At 37.6% G+C, this 17156-nt stretch overlaps 1 protein-coding gene, 1 long non-coding RNA gene and 1 other non-coding gene across 4 annotated transcripts in view; 2 read left to right on the top strand and 1 right to left on the bottom strand.

The window, feature by feature from the left end:
• The window catches only part of LOC101743425 (calpain-C), an 82741-nt gene that overhangs the window by 63045 nt on the left and 2540 nt on the right, over positions 1 to 17156 (top strand). For both annotated transcript variants that reach the window (XM_038012012.2, XM_062676840.1), the window contains 10 exons: positions 4902 to 5013; positions 6633 to 6773; positions 8288 to 8456; positions 9748 to 9816; positions 10645 to 10742; positions 12757 to 12989; positions 13777 to 13996; positions 14696 to 15035; positions 16052 to 16316; positions 16880 to 16944. In XM_038012012.2, the coding sequence (XP_037867940.1) occupies positions 4902 to 5013; positions 6633 to 6773; positions 8288 to 8456; positions 9748 to 9816; positions 10645 to 10742; positions 12757 to 12989; positions 13777 to 13996; positions 14696 to 15035; positions 16052 to 16316; positions 16880 to 16944 (1712 nt within the window). The remainder of the gene's footprint in view (positions 1 to 4901; positions 5014 to 6632; positions 6774 to 8287; positions 8457 to 9747; positions 9817 to 10644; positions 10743 to 12756; positions 12990 to 13776; positions 13997 to 14695; positions 15036 to 16051; positions 16317 to 16879; positions 16945 to 17156) is intronic.
• On the top strand, positions 1325 to 1397 carry TRNAD-GUC (transfer RNA aspartic acid (anticodon GUC)). Its single transcript has one exon. It is a non-coding gene; the product is annotated as a tRNA-Asp (tRNA).
• On the bottom strand, positions 2089 to 4488 carry LOC105842721 (uncharacterized). Its single transcript, XR_009977099.1, has 2 exons — positions 4244 to 4488; positions 2089 to 2261 (listed from the first exon to the last, which is right to left on the bottom strand). It is a non-coding gene; the product is annotated as an uncharacterized LOC105842721 (long non-coding RNA).

The following is a 17156-nucleotide window of genomic DNA, read 5'->3' on the forward strand; positions in this document are numbered from 1 at the left end:
ATTTGAACTTTAAAATACACAATTATCTTAAACAATGTAAGATAACAAATCCTCTAAGCACATAAAAGGATCGACTGACTTGATCATGACATCGTTGCTTGATTTGTCTGGAAAATTTAAAATTGGATTGTATGGAGTTAAAAAACTCATAAATAAAAAGAGATCTCCCCGGCGGGGGATCGAACCCCGGTCTCTCGTGTGACAGGCGAGCATACTGACCTACTGTACTGCTGATGATCGTATTGAAATACATTAAAGTCAGGATTACTTGAATCTAAGTATCGACAATATTCAATTTCAAAATGCAACTGCTGCAATAATGCAGCACAGTACTGCTAAGAGAATAAAGTCACCAATTGTTAAACGCCCAGCTGCAGCTAGTAAGTAACAGGGTAAGCCTGCTCTAATCCCAATTTCGCTTATAATCAATAACTTTACGTTCCGCTCTCAAACGATTTTCGCTTCAACGGACTCTGCCTAGATGGTGCTGACACAAACAAATCCTGTCCTGTACTTGTCGTGTCTCGAACGCAGCTTAGGAAGCTGAAATTTTTTCAAATATCTTTGTTGAAATCAGACTTTGCAAATAAGTAGCCTTTATTTAAGATTGGAAGTTGTTGAGTCGGCCGCGCTGTCTGTGGACGATAGGACTGTAAAATCTTCGCTAAAAATGAAAGCTCCAAAGAGGTATTTTTGAGAGACGTCAAAGTGTCAATTCGATTGCATTTCGACTTTTCTGTTGTAGGGAGGAACAAATAACAACACTAAACTACTTCGCTACACAAATAAATAGGAAGCAATTACTGTGCAGACTCAGAATCCCCCCTACTACTAAATATGCAAATTTAGTAACTTGCAAGTTTTATTGCATATTGTTATCCTTACTTCATGAAATTCGTTCAGCAATTGGTTTGGTACATATCTAAAAAAAAAAAAAAACTTTCCTGCAGTATAAAGTAGACACGAGAAGACTAGACTCTTCAGTTTCTGATGGGACGGCGTCATAGAAATGAGTTTCTCGTGGAGGGGACTTTTTTGTGTCAACACCATCTGGTCAAAGTCCGGTAAAATAATTTGTTTCGTTTTGAACCCATACAAGGACACCTCTGAGATTTGAAATTAAAATAGTGATTTTAAGCTAGATGGAGTTGATTGATATAACAAGCGAACTCTCTTAATGCTGCTTACAGCTGGGCACTGTACGACTGTCGACTTTATTCTCTGAACGATACAGTGTCGTATTATTGCATCAGGTGCGTTTTATAATTGAATATTGTCAAAATTTTATTTCAAGTAATCCTGACTTTAACTTGATTTAGTACGATCCTCGGTAGTACAGTGGGTCAGTATACTCGCCTGTCACGCGAGAGACCGGGGTTCGATCCCCCGCCGGGGAGATCTCTTTTACTGATGATTTTTCGTACTACAAAGCAAATTAAGAAAATTATAGTCACAATAGAAACTGTGAGCTACATACTTGTGATCATGTAGCGTCGGCCTAGATTAGAACGACTCTTATTTTTTCACGTTCGTGTCGTAAAAGTCTATTGAGGGATTCGGCGGAGAATGGGCAACAAAATTACAAAATTTCACATAAACACTTAAACATCGCACGACCCTGCTCTCATTTTTTTTATAGTAATTACCGGACTTTATGCTATAAATGAGGATTACATGAAAGGTTTCAAAAAACGCTCAGCTGTTTCGCTAGAATAAAATTAAGATCACAAAGAACGCAAAGTAACATTACAAGTAAAAAAAAGGTAACACCTAAACAAAACAGTTGATATTTAATTTCGTACCAGTCCCCATTGTCGATACCTACGACCATAAGACACTAAAACAGCCCTTTGATAACAATGTCACAGGTTGAAGTTATTGATTAGGATTGAGTATCTCTGTTTTTAGTTATCCAGAAATTCGAAAGTATATTTTTAACATGAAGTCTGCCCACATGGACACGGTTGGTGTCCTTCCAGAAGTGTATTTACATTTTAATGGTACAGCGTTAGAAGCAATAAATTGTCTACAAGCGTAGACTGATAAAATAAGCTGCATGCAATTCGTTCCTTGATGTAAACGCCGCTATTAATAGTGATAACTTTATTTCAAAGAATAATTGTCATGTACATATATACATTTCCTTACGACTAAGTTAGTACAACAGTATTGAATTATTTCGCATATAAAGTCCGTCTTGAGCATCTAGAAGATTCATGAGTGCGTTCTTTTGCGTGTTCATGGAACACCGGCCACAGAATCTGTAATAATGAAAACCAGGCATGGATTTTTTTTTACGAAAAAAAGCCTTAAGAAAATATTAGTAATGCGAAATAAATTGCGATTCCGGTGACCTCGGTCGATGATGTAGCATTAATGACACTACATTATCATCTGCAACGAAACCACGAGAATTCTGTTCTATATCTAAGTTCTATAGTTTTGACTACTACGTATTAAACTATGCTTGCACTACGATACAAACTCATTAATGTTTGATCGCGTCATCTAGTGACTGTCGCGAGACACTAAAGCTGATTGAGCATTGCGTGACGTCACACAATAGCCCTCGGTTTCTAGTGTGATTAGGTCACCACGTGAACAATATATATTTTAATGCAGAGCCACAAAAATCACACATTATATACTTTACGCACAAGTACCACTTCGTAAATAAACATTTGTCTAAAGATGGTTTATGGAAATAGTGAACACGTAACCAAATGAGTTATGATATAGAAAACTGATTGTTTGCACAAGTAGTTTAATGATTAAATTTGAGTGCTTAATTCGCAGCAGCCGCAGCAGGAATATTGTGTAGGATTGGGTAGACGCTCACCTCCGCCCGTACTTGCAGTAATACTGGCGAGTCGAAACAAAATAGTGTGGCCTGAGGCAGAAGCCGCGGCTCTGTAACTTTGAGTTGACAGCGTTACATAAGCGCAGTTTTCTTTGCGCAGAACAAAGTTTTTGCTAGGAAATTAATTTTTTTATATACGTTCTCGAAACTCATAAACTGTAACTCTAAAATATTATTAAAACGAACACTGGTTTACTAATCTAGTTTATTTCTTCATTTTGTAATTGCACGATCGCTATTTCGATTTTATCATAACGGAATTGCATGCATACATGTAACAAAACAAAATAAATGGATTGAACAATTTTGTGTAGCTCCATCTAGTATCATTCTCGACTCTCAGAAATAAATATTTGAGGCTTGAATGTAGCTTTAGAAATTATAAGCTAGATGGAGCTGTCCTAAAAACGAGCTTAACCCATTACTACTACCCTCAGCTAGTCTCTGTGGGATTATAGACCTTACGTTTTAAAAGATACAGTGTTGCATTATTGCACCAAGTGCATTTTGTAATTGGAAATTGTCGAAATCTAGATTCAAGTGATCTTGACTTTAATGAATTTCAGAACAATCTTCGGTAGCACAGTGGGTCAGTATGCTCGCCTGTGACGCGCGAGGGTTCGATCCCGCCGAGGAGATTTGTTTTTGTCTTGTTTATTGATTTTTTTTGTTGTAGCATGTTGAAAAATACGTATTTTACTTTTTTTTATTGCGTAGATGTTTGGACGAGCTCACAGCCCACCTGGTGTTAAGTAGTTACCGGAACCCATAGACATCTACGACGTAAATGCCGCCGCCCACCTAGAGACATTCGTTCTAAAGTATCAGTTTTAACCATACGACGGCTGCCCTACCCCGCAATCCGAAACGCATTACTGCTTCACGAAATACTCAGGGTGGTAGTACCTTCACGCGCGGACTCACAAAACATCCTATCATTAACTCAGTTCAACTAATTCACCTAATTAAAAAAGATGATCTGATATGAAAATAATAATTAAAAAATCAACGATCCACATTCAATTTCCCTTGCGCTATGATTTTCTCATGGGTCATGTACCGTAAACAAAAAATAGAAAAGAACAAGTTCACTGAAATTCGATATAGAAAATATTTTCATAGACACAGACCTACTGACTACTATAGAAAGTGTAACCGTGGACTTCATTAGGATCAATAGATAAGCCAACAAAATGAGACAAGCAAAAATTATAGAAATGACAGATTTATTTAAGGTGGGATTAATAACACTGAGCTTATTAACTACACTCAAACCAAACCAAAATAAAAAGGCTTCGCTTAAGCTCAAGCGACTCAACTGTGTACAAGATTTTCGTGTTTTCAAATAGCTTATTATTAATAATTATTAAGTATGTTAAATACCTCGCGAACTCTTTATGTAACTGAATACACTAGAACGGACAGGCTACATTTTCAATCCATCACGTACATACGCCACGTAGTTCGAATCAAGAAAAGGCAATCGTAATATTTATGAGAATAACGTTATTTTTACATTACAACCGTTTGACTTTTATGTTGTTGAAATTTAAATCACTCTAATATTTGCTTCAGCACTGAAATAATATTTGAGCACTTGCGTTCGTCCGCGTTCGTATGAATACTGTCGTTTGGGACTGGAGTGTCGCCTTTCGACGTTTTCTGACGTCAAGTCTGTATCTTACGCAATCTTTAAGCGACTTTACGATTCTTAGGCGCCTATGTACGCTATTCAGACAGTCACAGTCTGTAGGATTCGATTTTAGAATCAGATTCTCTACAGAATCTTCTCTGTTTTATTGAAAATATCATGGTATTCGGAAAGCAAACTTTATTTTACACTCAAAATGCTAACGCTTAACATCAGATGCAGAAACATTCGAACGAAATGCTTTAAAAGATATTAACGTTACGAAGTTGTGATTATTTTCTTTTTATAAACCCAGTCTAGGGACAGTTGAGTCACCACGAAATAGACCAAAAAAAACTTATGAACGATATTAATTAAAGCGATTTCTGTAAGCAAATGCGTTTGTTTCAGGAGACAAATGGCTGGTCTCGTGCCTCGGGGTATTGTACCTGTGCAAAGGTCTCTTCTACCGAGTGGTTCCGGCAGATCAGCGCATGGATACATCATACGCAGGCGTATTCAGGTACAGAAATACTCAAGAAAACTCGTTACAATTTGTATACATTATAATTACATGACATCATCATATGTTTCATCATTGAGTCATCATCTAGATGATGACTCAATTATGAAAAATAGTATTATTATTCGCCAATAGATGTCGGGAAGAGTTGATTATTGAAAACACGAATAAAACAACATTTTCTGAAAATAAATCGTAGCTAGATCGATTTATTGCCCCCCAAATCCCCGTGTATACTAAATTTTATGAAAATCGTTGGAGCCGTTTCCGAGATTCAGATTATATATATACAAGAATTGCTCGTAAAAGGTATAAGATGAAGAGAGCTTTGAAACATAGGCACATCATTCAAACTTGAAAAAAAAAAATTAATAGTCGAAAGCTAAACAGAAGTAAAAATTCGAAATATATGCCCGCACATACGGTGCTATAAAGTCACTTATGCTCGTTTTTGTCAACACTGAACTGGGTATGAGTAAAAACATTTTTTAATAGTTATTAGTTAGTGAGACGAGAGAGATATAATACTCATTGTAAAAAACTCATATTAAAAAAAATAATGTAATATTAAAAAATTTATAAATAATAAATGCTTATTAAAAAAAAAAAAAAAACATGCCCGCTGAGTTTCTTGCCAATTCTTCTCAGGACGGAGGCTAGTTCTTGTGAATTGGCGGTAGTTCTTTTGACGTTCAACAAGTATGTACTTTCATTTATGTTGAATAAAAATTTTTTGATTTGATTTGATTTGATTTGAGATGTTTGCTTTTGCCGATGGAGTTTAAACTTGTAGTTTAAATATTATTTTATATCTATAGTCTAGCAGAACTCTAAAAGAATTATGTAATAAAATGTTGAATTTTCCAACGTTTCTCATGAAAAATTACATAATTTGCTTAAGTGACGTTATCGCACCGTATGTGCGATGTATCTACGTACATTGCTTACGGCTTCAGCTAACGCGGCCTGAGCTACAATTAGAACACGGGTTTGACACTGCAATAATTGACTAATGGGACAAGTTACAATTTGCCGGACGACCGTTTTTTTTTTTGTTGGGTGGACGATCTCACAGCTCACTTGGTGTTAAGTGGTTACTGGAGCCCATAGACATCTACAACGTAAATGCGCCACCCACCTTGAGATATAAGCTCTAAGGTCTCAGTATAGTTACAACAACTGCCCTACCCTTCAAACCGAAACGCATTACTGCTTCACGGCAGATATAAGCAGGGTGGTACCTACCTGCGCGGACTCACAAGAGGTTCTAGGTCCTATCACCGGTAATTACGCAAATTATAATTTTGCGGCTTTGATTTTTATTACACGATGGTATTCCTTCACCGTGGAAGTCAATCGTGAACATTTGTTGTGTACGTATTTCATTAGAAAAATTGGTATCCGCCTGGGATTCGAACACTGGTGCATCGCTCAACACGAATGCACCGGACGTCTTTTCCTTTAGGCCACGACGGAAATGAGAATGAAACTACGAACACCAGCTCTGAATACTCAAAGTTCGTTACTAATATTGAAAGGGCCAGTAACACCGCTTTTGTCAGTTGGTTTATCAGACAGTGAAAATATACGTATTCAGCGTAATAGTAATCCGTATTCAGGTTTCGACTGTGGTGGTGCGGTCAGTGGCTAGAAGTCCTTGTAGATGACCGCCTCCCGACTGTGAATGGGAAACTGGCTTTCTTACAGACCAGTCAAACGGATCAGCTTTGGCCAGCTCTCCTAGAAAAAGCCTACGCCAAGTAAGTTCTTATTTATCTATAGCAGCGATGGGTAAACTATCTCACTGTCCACCTGGGGCTTATTAGTCACTGGAGCCCGTAGATATCACGATTCGCCGTGGGCCTTGATTTCTAAGATACTAATGTATTGTACAACGACTGCCCTAACCATCCATAACCAATACCATAACCAATAATATTTTATCAATTTGACATATATGAGCATTCAAGTTGTTAGTAATCCCACTCGTACCCGCATGGATTTAGTAACCCCTTTTTTTTCTTTCCTTTTTTTCTTTACTGCTTTTTTAGGCAGACGAGCATACGGCCCACCTCATGGTAAGTGGTTACCGTTGCTCATAGACGTCAGCAATGCCAGGGGCAGAGCCAAGCCGCCGCTTACCATTAAGTAATCTTCGCAAGCCTCGTTTGAAACAGGACATATCATAGCGTTCGGGAAACACCCTGGAGGGAAGTTCATTACAAATCCGGACGGTAAGTGCCAGCGAAGGTCTTTGGAAACGCACTTAATAAATATGCAAAATTGTATCAGATGAATAAACTTTCAACTTCTAAAATACGCAAAGTAAAATGTTACTATTTCTATTTGTTCTGGTATTTTCAGTCGTTCAAATAAATAAACGTACAATTGCTCTTCTATTGAGTTTTGACCGAAGTATACCCTATAGTATACGATCCGGATGCCGAGAAGATGACGGGTTTCGTCTCAGCATTAGTAATGATCAACCTGAATTGTAAACTAGACACAAGCGATGACGTATGTGTTATCGGTTAGGATTCAGCGGAACAATTGCATACAGCATTTAACCTCGGACATTAAATCAAAGAATTGCTTCTAAGGCAGTGTGATATTTGTTATGAATTACATAAAATTCGTCCCAGTACTTAACTAAACTTCTAATTTGATGTTCAAGTTTTATATCACCATTTCGAATGTCATAGTATTAAGAGATTGCGGTGCTATATGTCATCGTTTTTTTTATTACTTAGATTGGTGGACGAGCTCATAGCCCGCCTGGTATTAAGTGGTTACTACAGCCCATAGACATCTACAAGGTAAATGCGCCACCCACCTTAAGATATAAGTTCTAAAGTCTGAGTGTAGTTACAACGGCTGCCTTGCCCTTCAAACCGGAACGCATTACTCCTTCGCGGCAGAAATAGGCAGGGTGGTGGTACCTACCCATTCCGACACACAAGAGGTCCTACCACCAGTAATTACAGAAATTATAATTTTGCAGGTTTGATTTTATAAAAATAACTAGCGACCCGCCCTCGCTTCGCTTCGGAAACATTAAAACACACATGACACCAAAAAAATAAAATAAATAAAAAATTAAAAAAAGTAGCCTATGTTCATCAGGGACAATGTCGGCTTCTAATGGAAAAAGAATTTTTCAAATCGGTCCAGTAGTTTCGGAGCCTATTCGAAACAAACAAACAAATCTTTCCTCTTTATAATATTAGTATAGATAGTATAGATAATAACAATGACAATGTTTCCTATCAATCAGATTGCACGGCTCATACGAAGCGTTAAAGTATGGTAGTTTGTTGGACGGATTGGCAGACCTCACCGGCGGCATCACGGAGTCTATCGTTATGCCAGAGTTGTCCGACGGCAGTGCTCTCAGAACTCTACTCGATACGAGCAGTGTGGTCACCGCACATTACTTTCCACCGGTAACTATTATATCTGTATTCTTTTTATCTCTGCCGACATAAGAAGCCGGACAATTCACGATCAGCGTACTACAAACTTAATCTGAAATATATTTTATTATGATCCTTAAGATTCGTTCCGGATTTCATTTATAAATGATACACATTTTCAAATGCACGTGTTTATTGTGAACCTTAATATTTTTGGTGTTAGAGTGTGTTAGGTGTGTATTTGATAGTTAAAGACCTATGGATATTTCACCTTAACTATTAATTAACGTACAAACGTCACTATTAGCAGATATGAGAAGATTCGCTGGATATGATAACCGATATAACCCAAAGGATTGCGTGGTAGATGTGGCAGTGGATAGGGCGGTTACTGGGTCTAAAACCCACCGAGTTTCTCGCCGGATCTTCTCATTGGGTCGCGTTTCCGATCCGGTGGTAGATTCTGCGAAGCACGTCTCTTGCTAGGGCCAGTGGGAGAAGCTGATATAGCCTCTCAAGGCTATCAGCATAGGAAGGAAAAAAAAATCTCGAATGGCGACCGCGTACCGGAAGACGCAGCGTGGATAGGCTTCCCTCCCACAATGTGGTCCGACGACCTGGTGAGGGTTATGGAAATCCGCTAGACGCCACCAGTCTTTCGACTGAATGTCTCTATATAGATAGACGTTATTAAGAGCACATATTTCAAGCGAATACCAGACACCTAGAACACAGTGAAAATAGCTGCCCAACAATTTAGGTTAAAGTCTTGGTTGTATTAAATAAATCATCACGCAGTCCTTCGAAGTTGACACGGAGCACATAGGTTCTCTTATTTAAAATAGCAGGTTACTATTAGTTTCAAAAATCTATATTCCATATGTAATTAATTAACTAATTAAGCTATACTAATATATAAATCTACAGTGGTTTTTACGGATGTTCCGTTATAACTACTGAACCATGCATCCAATTGACTTGAAACTTGGTATCCGTGTAGAAAATACATGTACTTAATGGATAGGCTACAATAATAATGACAATAAATAATAATGTTAATTTTAAATGCGCAGGGAAGCGAGCGAGTACGGGTAGTATGTTATATAACTTGTTTATTGCAAATAATTTAATGCAAAGAAAAAATATGTGACGCGCGATTAAAGTGTTACCGTGTAAAAATCCCATAGGTCATGTAAAACACAAACTCACAAACACGTTGAATCTGTGCGTCCCGCTTTTTTTTTTAAATGTTTTAAACGTGTCTAGACATCACTAGCTATATCTATAATCGTGTTAAATTAACATTTTGTTTACTTTGCAGCCAGCTGAAGATAAAACTGCGACAAGCTTAGAATTAGAAATGAATTATAGGATTTATGATGTACAAAAAGTAAGTAATGTATTCAATTGGTATAAAGGATAATTAATGGCTTAGTAAAAAAAATTGTTATATTTTAAAAATATCTACTACTGTTAATAATTAAAAACCACAAAATTACGAGTCATTTGGTGTTTGCCTGTAACCGAAACTCATGTAATGTGAATATGTACATCTTGAAATATGAGTTTTTAGTTCCAATTTTATTGAAAAAACGCTTATATTGTTCTTGAGTTTCTCGTGAATGAGGGGAAGATTAATGATGTAATAAATACAATGAGTAAATAAGTAGACGTTTGGAGATGCCCAGATCACATATTGTCTTTTTTTTATTGCTTAGAGATGGGTGGACGAGTTCACTGCCCACCTGGTTTTAAGTGATTACTGGAGCCCATAGACATCTACAACCGTAAATACCACTTTGAGATATAAGTGCTAAGGTCTCAGTATAGTTACAACGGCTGCTCCACCCTTCAAACCGAAACGCATTACTGCTTCACGGCAGAAATAGGCAGGGTGGTGGAATCGAACCTACGACCCTCGCGCTCAATAGTCACGGACACTAAAACTGCACCGACAACATTCGGAAATACACGTAAATCTTGATCTGTCGACAAATACGTCCGTATTTCAATAATTGAGTGAACACTATAAAGAAATGTTCTGTTGTATATTGTACATTATTAGTGTGTGAGTGACGATATATAGAAAGAGGAGTGAGTGTTGAGATGACGGCTGATAGAGGAGAATGGATACGAAAAATTTGTTGTGCCGACCCTACTTAGTGGGATAAGGTTGGTAAAGATAAGGTTAAGAAGAAGTGTAATAAACATTTTTCAGGTCGACACAACAAACGAGCCCGTCTACTTGATTCGGTTGCGGCGACCCCTGGGCCACGGGGAAACGCCGATATCACACATTGTACTAGATACGGCCTTGTGAGTTATTTTTTCTATTTTTTGAAGTGAAAACTTCTTTAGAATCGTTGTGATTTCAAACCGGATGCAACGGAAAAAACGACAGGTAAGAGACACAAATACAAAAATGTGTAGGATGAAGCCAGCAAAGAATGAGACAGAAATATACATACTATTTAATACAGCGCCATCTGTGAGATTTTTTAATACTAACGTGTGTATGAAAGCTCTTGTAGTGAATTTTAATTTAGGATTATACGTGAAATTAAAATATCAATTCACAGAGGGCGCTACCTTACAATTATTTACTAATGACAAAATTTTACATATACTTAAGACGTTTAGGATAATTGTATTTTAATTTTGGAAGGTTTCACTTCTACCACGTGTGAATTGCACACATTTTGTTTTTTTTATTGCTTACATGGGTGGACAAACTCACAGTCCACCTGGTGTTAATTGGTTACTGGAGCGTACAGAAATAGGCGGGGTGGTGGTACCTACGCGCGCGGACTCACAAGTGGTCCTCCCACCAGTAAAAAACTTGCTCTTACATCTTAGCTTTGTACATAAAATCAGGGCTGCACCGTCCCAGTGTGTGAAGTGTACGGTGCACATAGACGCCAAGACTATAAGGGCGCCGCCACTGACAATTGCATTTGCACAACAAAGTATTCTTGGTAGTGGAGTATCGTTATGTAAAGAGTTACAATATGTGTAACATATGCCTTGTAAATAACAAAACATATAAGTACAAGTTTCCCAAAATTTACGTCAAAACAATAAGTTATAATGAACAAAAAAAAAAAAAAAACATTGAAACATGAAGATTTGTAAATATAGGGAGCGCTTCATGGGTTTCGCACACAGGCGTTGCCGGGGGTCTGCGCGAGTCTCCATAAATTGCTAAGTACATAGTTCAAGTCACTAGATCCACAGTGCAACTGGTAAATTTCAGCTCAGTTTCTCCACGTAAGGGTGCAAACAATTGCCAATCTAATCATTTTTGTAATTTTGAGCCACATAACAAATTGATCTATTACTCTATGAACAATTAAATCATAATATTTTTTTTTTTTAAAATACATTTCAGTAATTCAATGTACACAGCTTGTAGTGAAGAAACGCACTTTGAAAAAAAAAAGAATTTATTGTTAAGGAAACACGAAACTATAATTAAAGTTTTTCTGTTTTATCGTTAACTGCTTTTTATATCAAACTAATCAATTAATAAAGTCTCTAATAAAGTCTAATGTGTACTTAGTTTTTGTTATCAAAATAAGCAATCGAGAATATTCTTATGCAGCTAAGCTGACTTGATAAAACCATATCATTATATATATTTCATCTGTACGTGTGTTTGTCACTGAACTCCTAAACGGCTGGACCGATTTGAATGAATTTTGTTGTATGCGTTTGCACAAATCAGCCCGGCAGATGGCGCTGCAGTCGATATTTAGGTTGATTTATCTTTCACACAAATAACACAAATCTACAAAAAAAATTCGTTCTTTGTCCTAACGTTTCTACTAGGTTTTTCCGGTTAATTATTCACAAAAACGAAAATAAAATAACTTTTTTTGTTTATAAAATTTGTTTTTGTGATTCTCATTTTTAATTTTTTTCATAAATTTTAATTAATTTTAATACTTTCAAAAACACCGTGCTATGAGAGTGGAGTGTTTACGTTTACACAGTGCCACTAGATGGCACTCGAGTCATAAACAACGATCAGGTTTTTTGTACAAGCCCAGAAAAACTTACAATGTCACGAAAGTGTAAATACGATGCTAATGCATTTCGTTTCATATGTGGTCAATTTATTGAAGTTCAAAAGCAAACTGTTTTATGCCATGTATTTTTTGTTTCGTCTAATTACGATCTAAAATATCGAAATTTTATGCTTTGCAATCAAAGTCAAATTTGGTGTTGACCCGTGTAATTAATAAGTTTAGTGTGTCTATATATTCATCTAGAGAACATTGATCGAGAAACACAAGTGACAGATTTCAAACATTCTACATTTCAATTTCAGATGGAAAACGATTCCGCAGTACGAGAGAGACAGACTGATGACCGCGTCTAAAGGCGTCTGGATGCTGTTCAGTGACTTCCAGCGCCTCTTCCCCCGGATCGAGATGGTGCACTTGGACACGGAGACCAGCCGAGCGGAGCTTTCGCTGTCCGAGAAACAGAAGTGGCAGATGAAGATGCACCAAGGCGGCTGGAAGAGGGGCGTATCTGCTGGAGGATGTCGGAATTACGTCAGTGAGTACTAGAAATATAATTTATTCATTTCACTAGAAGTGTACATTTTTTTTATTGCTTAGATGGGTAGACGAGCTCACAGCCCACCTGGTGTTAAGTGGTTACTGGAGCCCATAGACATCTACAACGTAAATGCGCCTCCCACTTTGAGATATGAGTTCTAAGATCTCAAGTACAGTTACAACGCCTGCCCCACCCTGCACAAACCGAAACACATTACTGCTTCACGGCAGATATAGGCAGGGTGGTGGTACCTACCCGCGCAGACTCACAAGAGGTCCTACCACCAGTAAAAAGTACATGAACGCATTGTAAACGTCACCTTAATTAGTTACCTTTGTTACCGGTTTTGTTGATGCCGCTTTGTCGGTGTTTGGATACCGCAGGCAAATACCAATTACTCCTTTGAAATACATACTTAAGTCTACTCATGAATAAAATTCCACAATGATGGAATCTTATTATAAAAATTAAACTCGTAATGTTTTATCAAACCTAATTCACTGCTTCTTCGTTTAAATTTGTCCCTATCCTATAAAATCCTCGTACTGGGCGTAATGTGAGCTTACACGGTCTGGTACCACAGTCTAGCTTATTTCTACTGCGAAGCAGTCATTCGTTGCCATAAGAATAGCTATTATACAATACAAGTCTAACTAAGACCTCTTGTCTCAAGACGGACGGCATTCAGGCTATGATGTCCACGGACACCAGTAGTCACTCAGCACCCCGTACGCCGCGAGCCCGTTTCCTCATAAAAATAAAAATGCAATTCCATTATCGACAGATTTCTTCCACACGAATCCCCAAGTTCAAATCATGTTGAACGAGCCAGACACTGTGATTATATCTCTGAACCAACACAGCATAATGGAGCCTAAAGTAATTGGATTCAGCGTTTATAAAATGCCAAAGTTTCTTACCGAGACCGCCAACCAAATGTTTTTCAAGAGGATCAAAAGCACGATCAACTCGCAGTACACTAATAGCAGACAAGTCAGCCAGAGGTGGGTAGTTTGAAAAAATGAACTTTATTAAATCTACTTTTACGTTCCAGGCAGGATTTTATTTGTATTGCTGTGCCATGTTCAATTTTGTCATTAGATAGATTTTTTTTGGATTGTTGTATAATATTTTAGTTTTTAAATTCGACTGAAAGCTGAAGTTTACTTCACGCGGAGACTTCTCAATTCACCGACAATCTTGAACACGTTTTACTTCAAAACGATTCTTAATTTAATAACTTTCTCTTCAGGAGTGTAAGGACGAAGTCTTGGATTCAATAAAAGAAAAAAAAGATTATTGATATTAAAATTACCAAAGTAAAATGTAATCTATCGGATTTTTTTTGCGCAATGCCCCCTTTGTATAAAAAAAACAAGGAAGTATTATGGTAAAACAAATATATGCTATCGCTGTCGTATCGCAACTGGTGGTAGGACCTCTTGTGAGCCTGCACGCCGCACATGTAGGTACTACCACCCCGCCTATTTCTGCCGTGAAGCAGTAATGCGTTTCGGTATGAAGGGTGGGGCAGCCGTTGTAACTATACTGAGACTTAGAGCTCATGTCTCAAGGTGGGTGGCGGCATTTGCGTTGTAGATGTCTATGGGCTCCGGTAACCCCTTAACACCAGGCAGGTCGTCAACCCATCTAAAACAATAAAAATAATAATTGCAATAAGTTTTATGGTTATAACTCCCCAGGTGTCAGTTAGAATCGGGAGCGTACCTCATAATGCCAACGACCTTTGAGCCCCGAGAAGAAGCGCAGTTCACGCTAAGGATCTATTCGAACAAACCACTTAAAATGAAAGTACTGGACGACCCGCCCCAGATGACGAAAGCTGCCTTAGTCAAAGCTCCTCCGGGATCCGATTCGAACGGATTTTTCCAATACGAGACCTTGTTTCTTCAGCTGGCCGACGAACACAGAACCATAGATATATTCGAGCTGCAAGAGCTACTGGACGCGTGCCTCCCGAACGATTACATCAAGAGTTGCGTGTCCATAGACACGTGCCGACAGATCGTTCTGTCTATGGATGTATCCTTCACATAAAAGTTTGACTTAACATCAATTCTCTAACATATGTTATGAACTAGCTAACCCGGCAGACTTCGTAGTGCCTCAATCGATAAATAAAAGACCTAAACTTTTGTATAAAATAAACTTAAAACAAACAAAAGGAATCCGCGTCCGACGAGGGACACATCAAAGGAAAAACAAAATTGTTATTGAAGTTATACTTCTTTAGGCGCGTTATGAAAAATTGATAAGAGTGAAATTTTACGATGCGCGCGCACCGTGACACAAGTTGCCCACTAAATCGCTCATTACAATACGACCCTTACAATAACTTGGCGAGTCTGAATATAGCCGCAGGTGAACTTTCTGAACAGTACTGAGAATTACTGAATTTATACGATGTCAAGAAAAGGGATGTCCAATATGCGTGTTTGAGGATGTTGTTTAATCGATTTTTTTTCAAATTGATTAAAATTTAAATAAATAAAAAAGAAATAAATTTAATAAAAATAAAATATAGCTTCTTACGCGCGTACATAGTACACGCACCGTTTTTTTTTTATTTGATTCCGAGCATTTTCATATTTTTCTACCTTTTAAACCGTCTCTGGACTTCCACAAATAATTCAAGACCAAAATTACCCAAATCGGTCCAGCCGTTCTCGAGTTTTAGCGAGACTAACGAACAGCAATTGATTTTTACATATATAGATGTGTGCGGGCGTTGGTTAAACTGTTCATCAATCGACTTGTGTATTCCACTAATGTTTATTTATGAAATACTCCTAAAGTTACTTCAATAGATCTTGACTTATGATTCTTATACCAGCATCTCTCTTAGTCTTGCGGTCCGGTTTGAAGGGTGGGGCAATTATAGGATACAATTGAAATTGAAATTGAAACGTCATGTTTCAAGGCGTGTGACAGCATGGACTTTATGATGATTATGTGCCTCAATAAGTATTTGACAATGCTCTGAACTTGAATACTAATATGGTTCATACAAAATTTTCTTAACCAAATGTATAATACAGAAGAAAGGCACGGGTCGGATATGCTTGTCCGACTTCAAGGATCTGATCTGCAGCCTCAAGCATCTGCAGCTCGTGTTCAAGACTCACGCCCGTGAGAAGATGGGGGTACTGAGGGTGGAGCGCTTGCGGGACGCTCTGAAAGACGTCGGCTTCATTGTACCGGAACGAGTCATATCGTTATTGGTGTTCCGGTATATGAGGAAAGATGGGATGCTGCGTTTCGGGGATTTCGTGTCCGCCGTCATGCACTTGCACAGGGTGTTTGGTTAGTATTTACTCACTTGTACAGATGCAGATGAGATCATAACCGCTTCGGTTTTAAGAAACCAGTACTTTTTTTTTACCTTGTGATATATTTGTATGTACAGGAGAGCCATTTAAAGTTTAAAATTGGAAAAAATATCATAGCACAAAAAAACAATCTTCACTATTTTGAATGGAGTGAACTTAATTGAAATTCAATTAAAAAAATCGAGCTAGTGATGCTAATACCAAATAAAACGGACCTTTAATTCCAAAGATAAATGTCTATAAAGCGAAATGTCGCTTTAATCAAATGGCCTTTCACCCCTTGATATTATATTATTTATTATAGATATATCATATGCTACTAATGTTTGCGAAGACAGATAGATGTCTACTCTTTCATGTAAAACCAACAGAAAATTATAAAGCTTTTACTCAATCGGACGAACACAAACAAACATAAATTCAGTTTTGTAAGCACTCGTCCGCTATTCCTTTTACAATAGGTCATTTTTCCTATCAACAGCAGTAACAATAATATCGCTTCCATAATATTAAGACTCTGCCTATCGAATTTTCCAGAATTATTTTACACAAACGACGGCCGTCGCCCCGGTTCCGATGCTGTGCAACTAAATCTTTCAGAGGTAATTGAACCTTTATTTATTTATTTTACTCAGTCCGGATTACGGATTGTTACGATTCTACATTATGGATTTTGATATGACACTTAAATTGATCGCATTAAATTCAATTGTGTGAACTTAACGAACACCCTATATAATGTTTCTGACTTCACAATTAATTATATTGGTTTAAATTATTTATTTAATGATACACCCTGTATAATGTTTCTGAC

The sequence above is a fragment of the Bombyx mori genome, chromosome 1 (assembly GCF_030269925.1).
Source record: "Bombyx mori chromosome 1, ASM3026992v2".
Classification (NCBI taxonomy): Eukaryota; Metazoa; Arthropoda; class Insecta; order Lepidoptera; family Bombycidae; genus Bombyx; species Bombyx mori.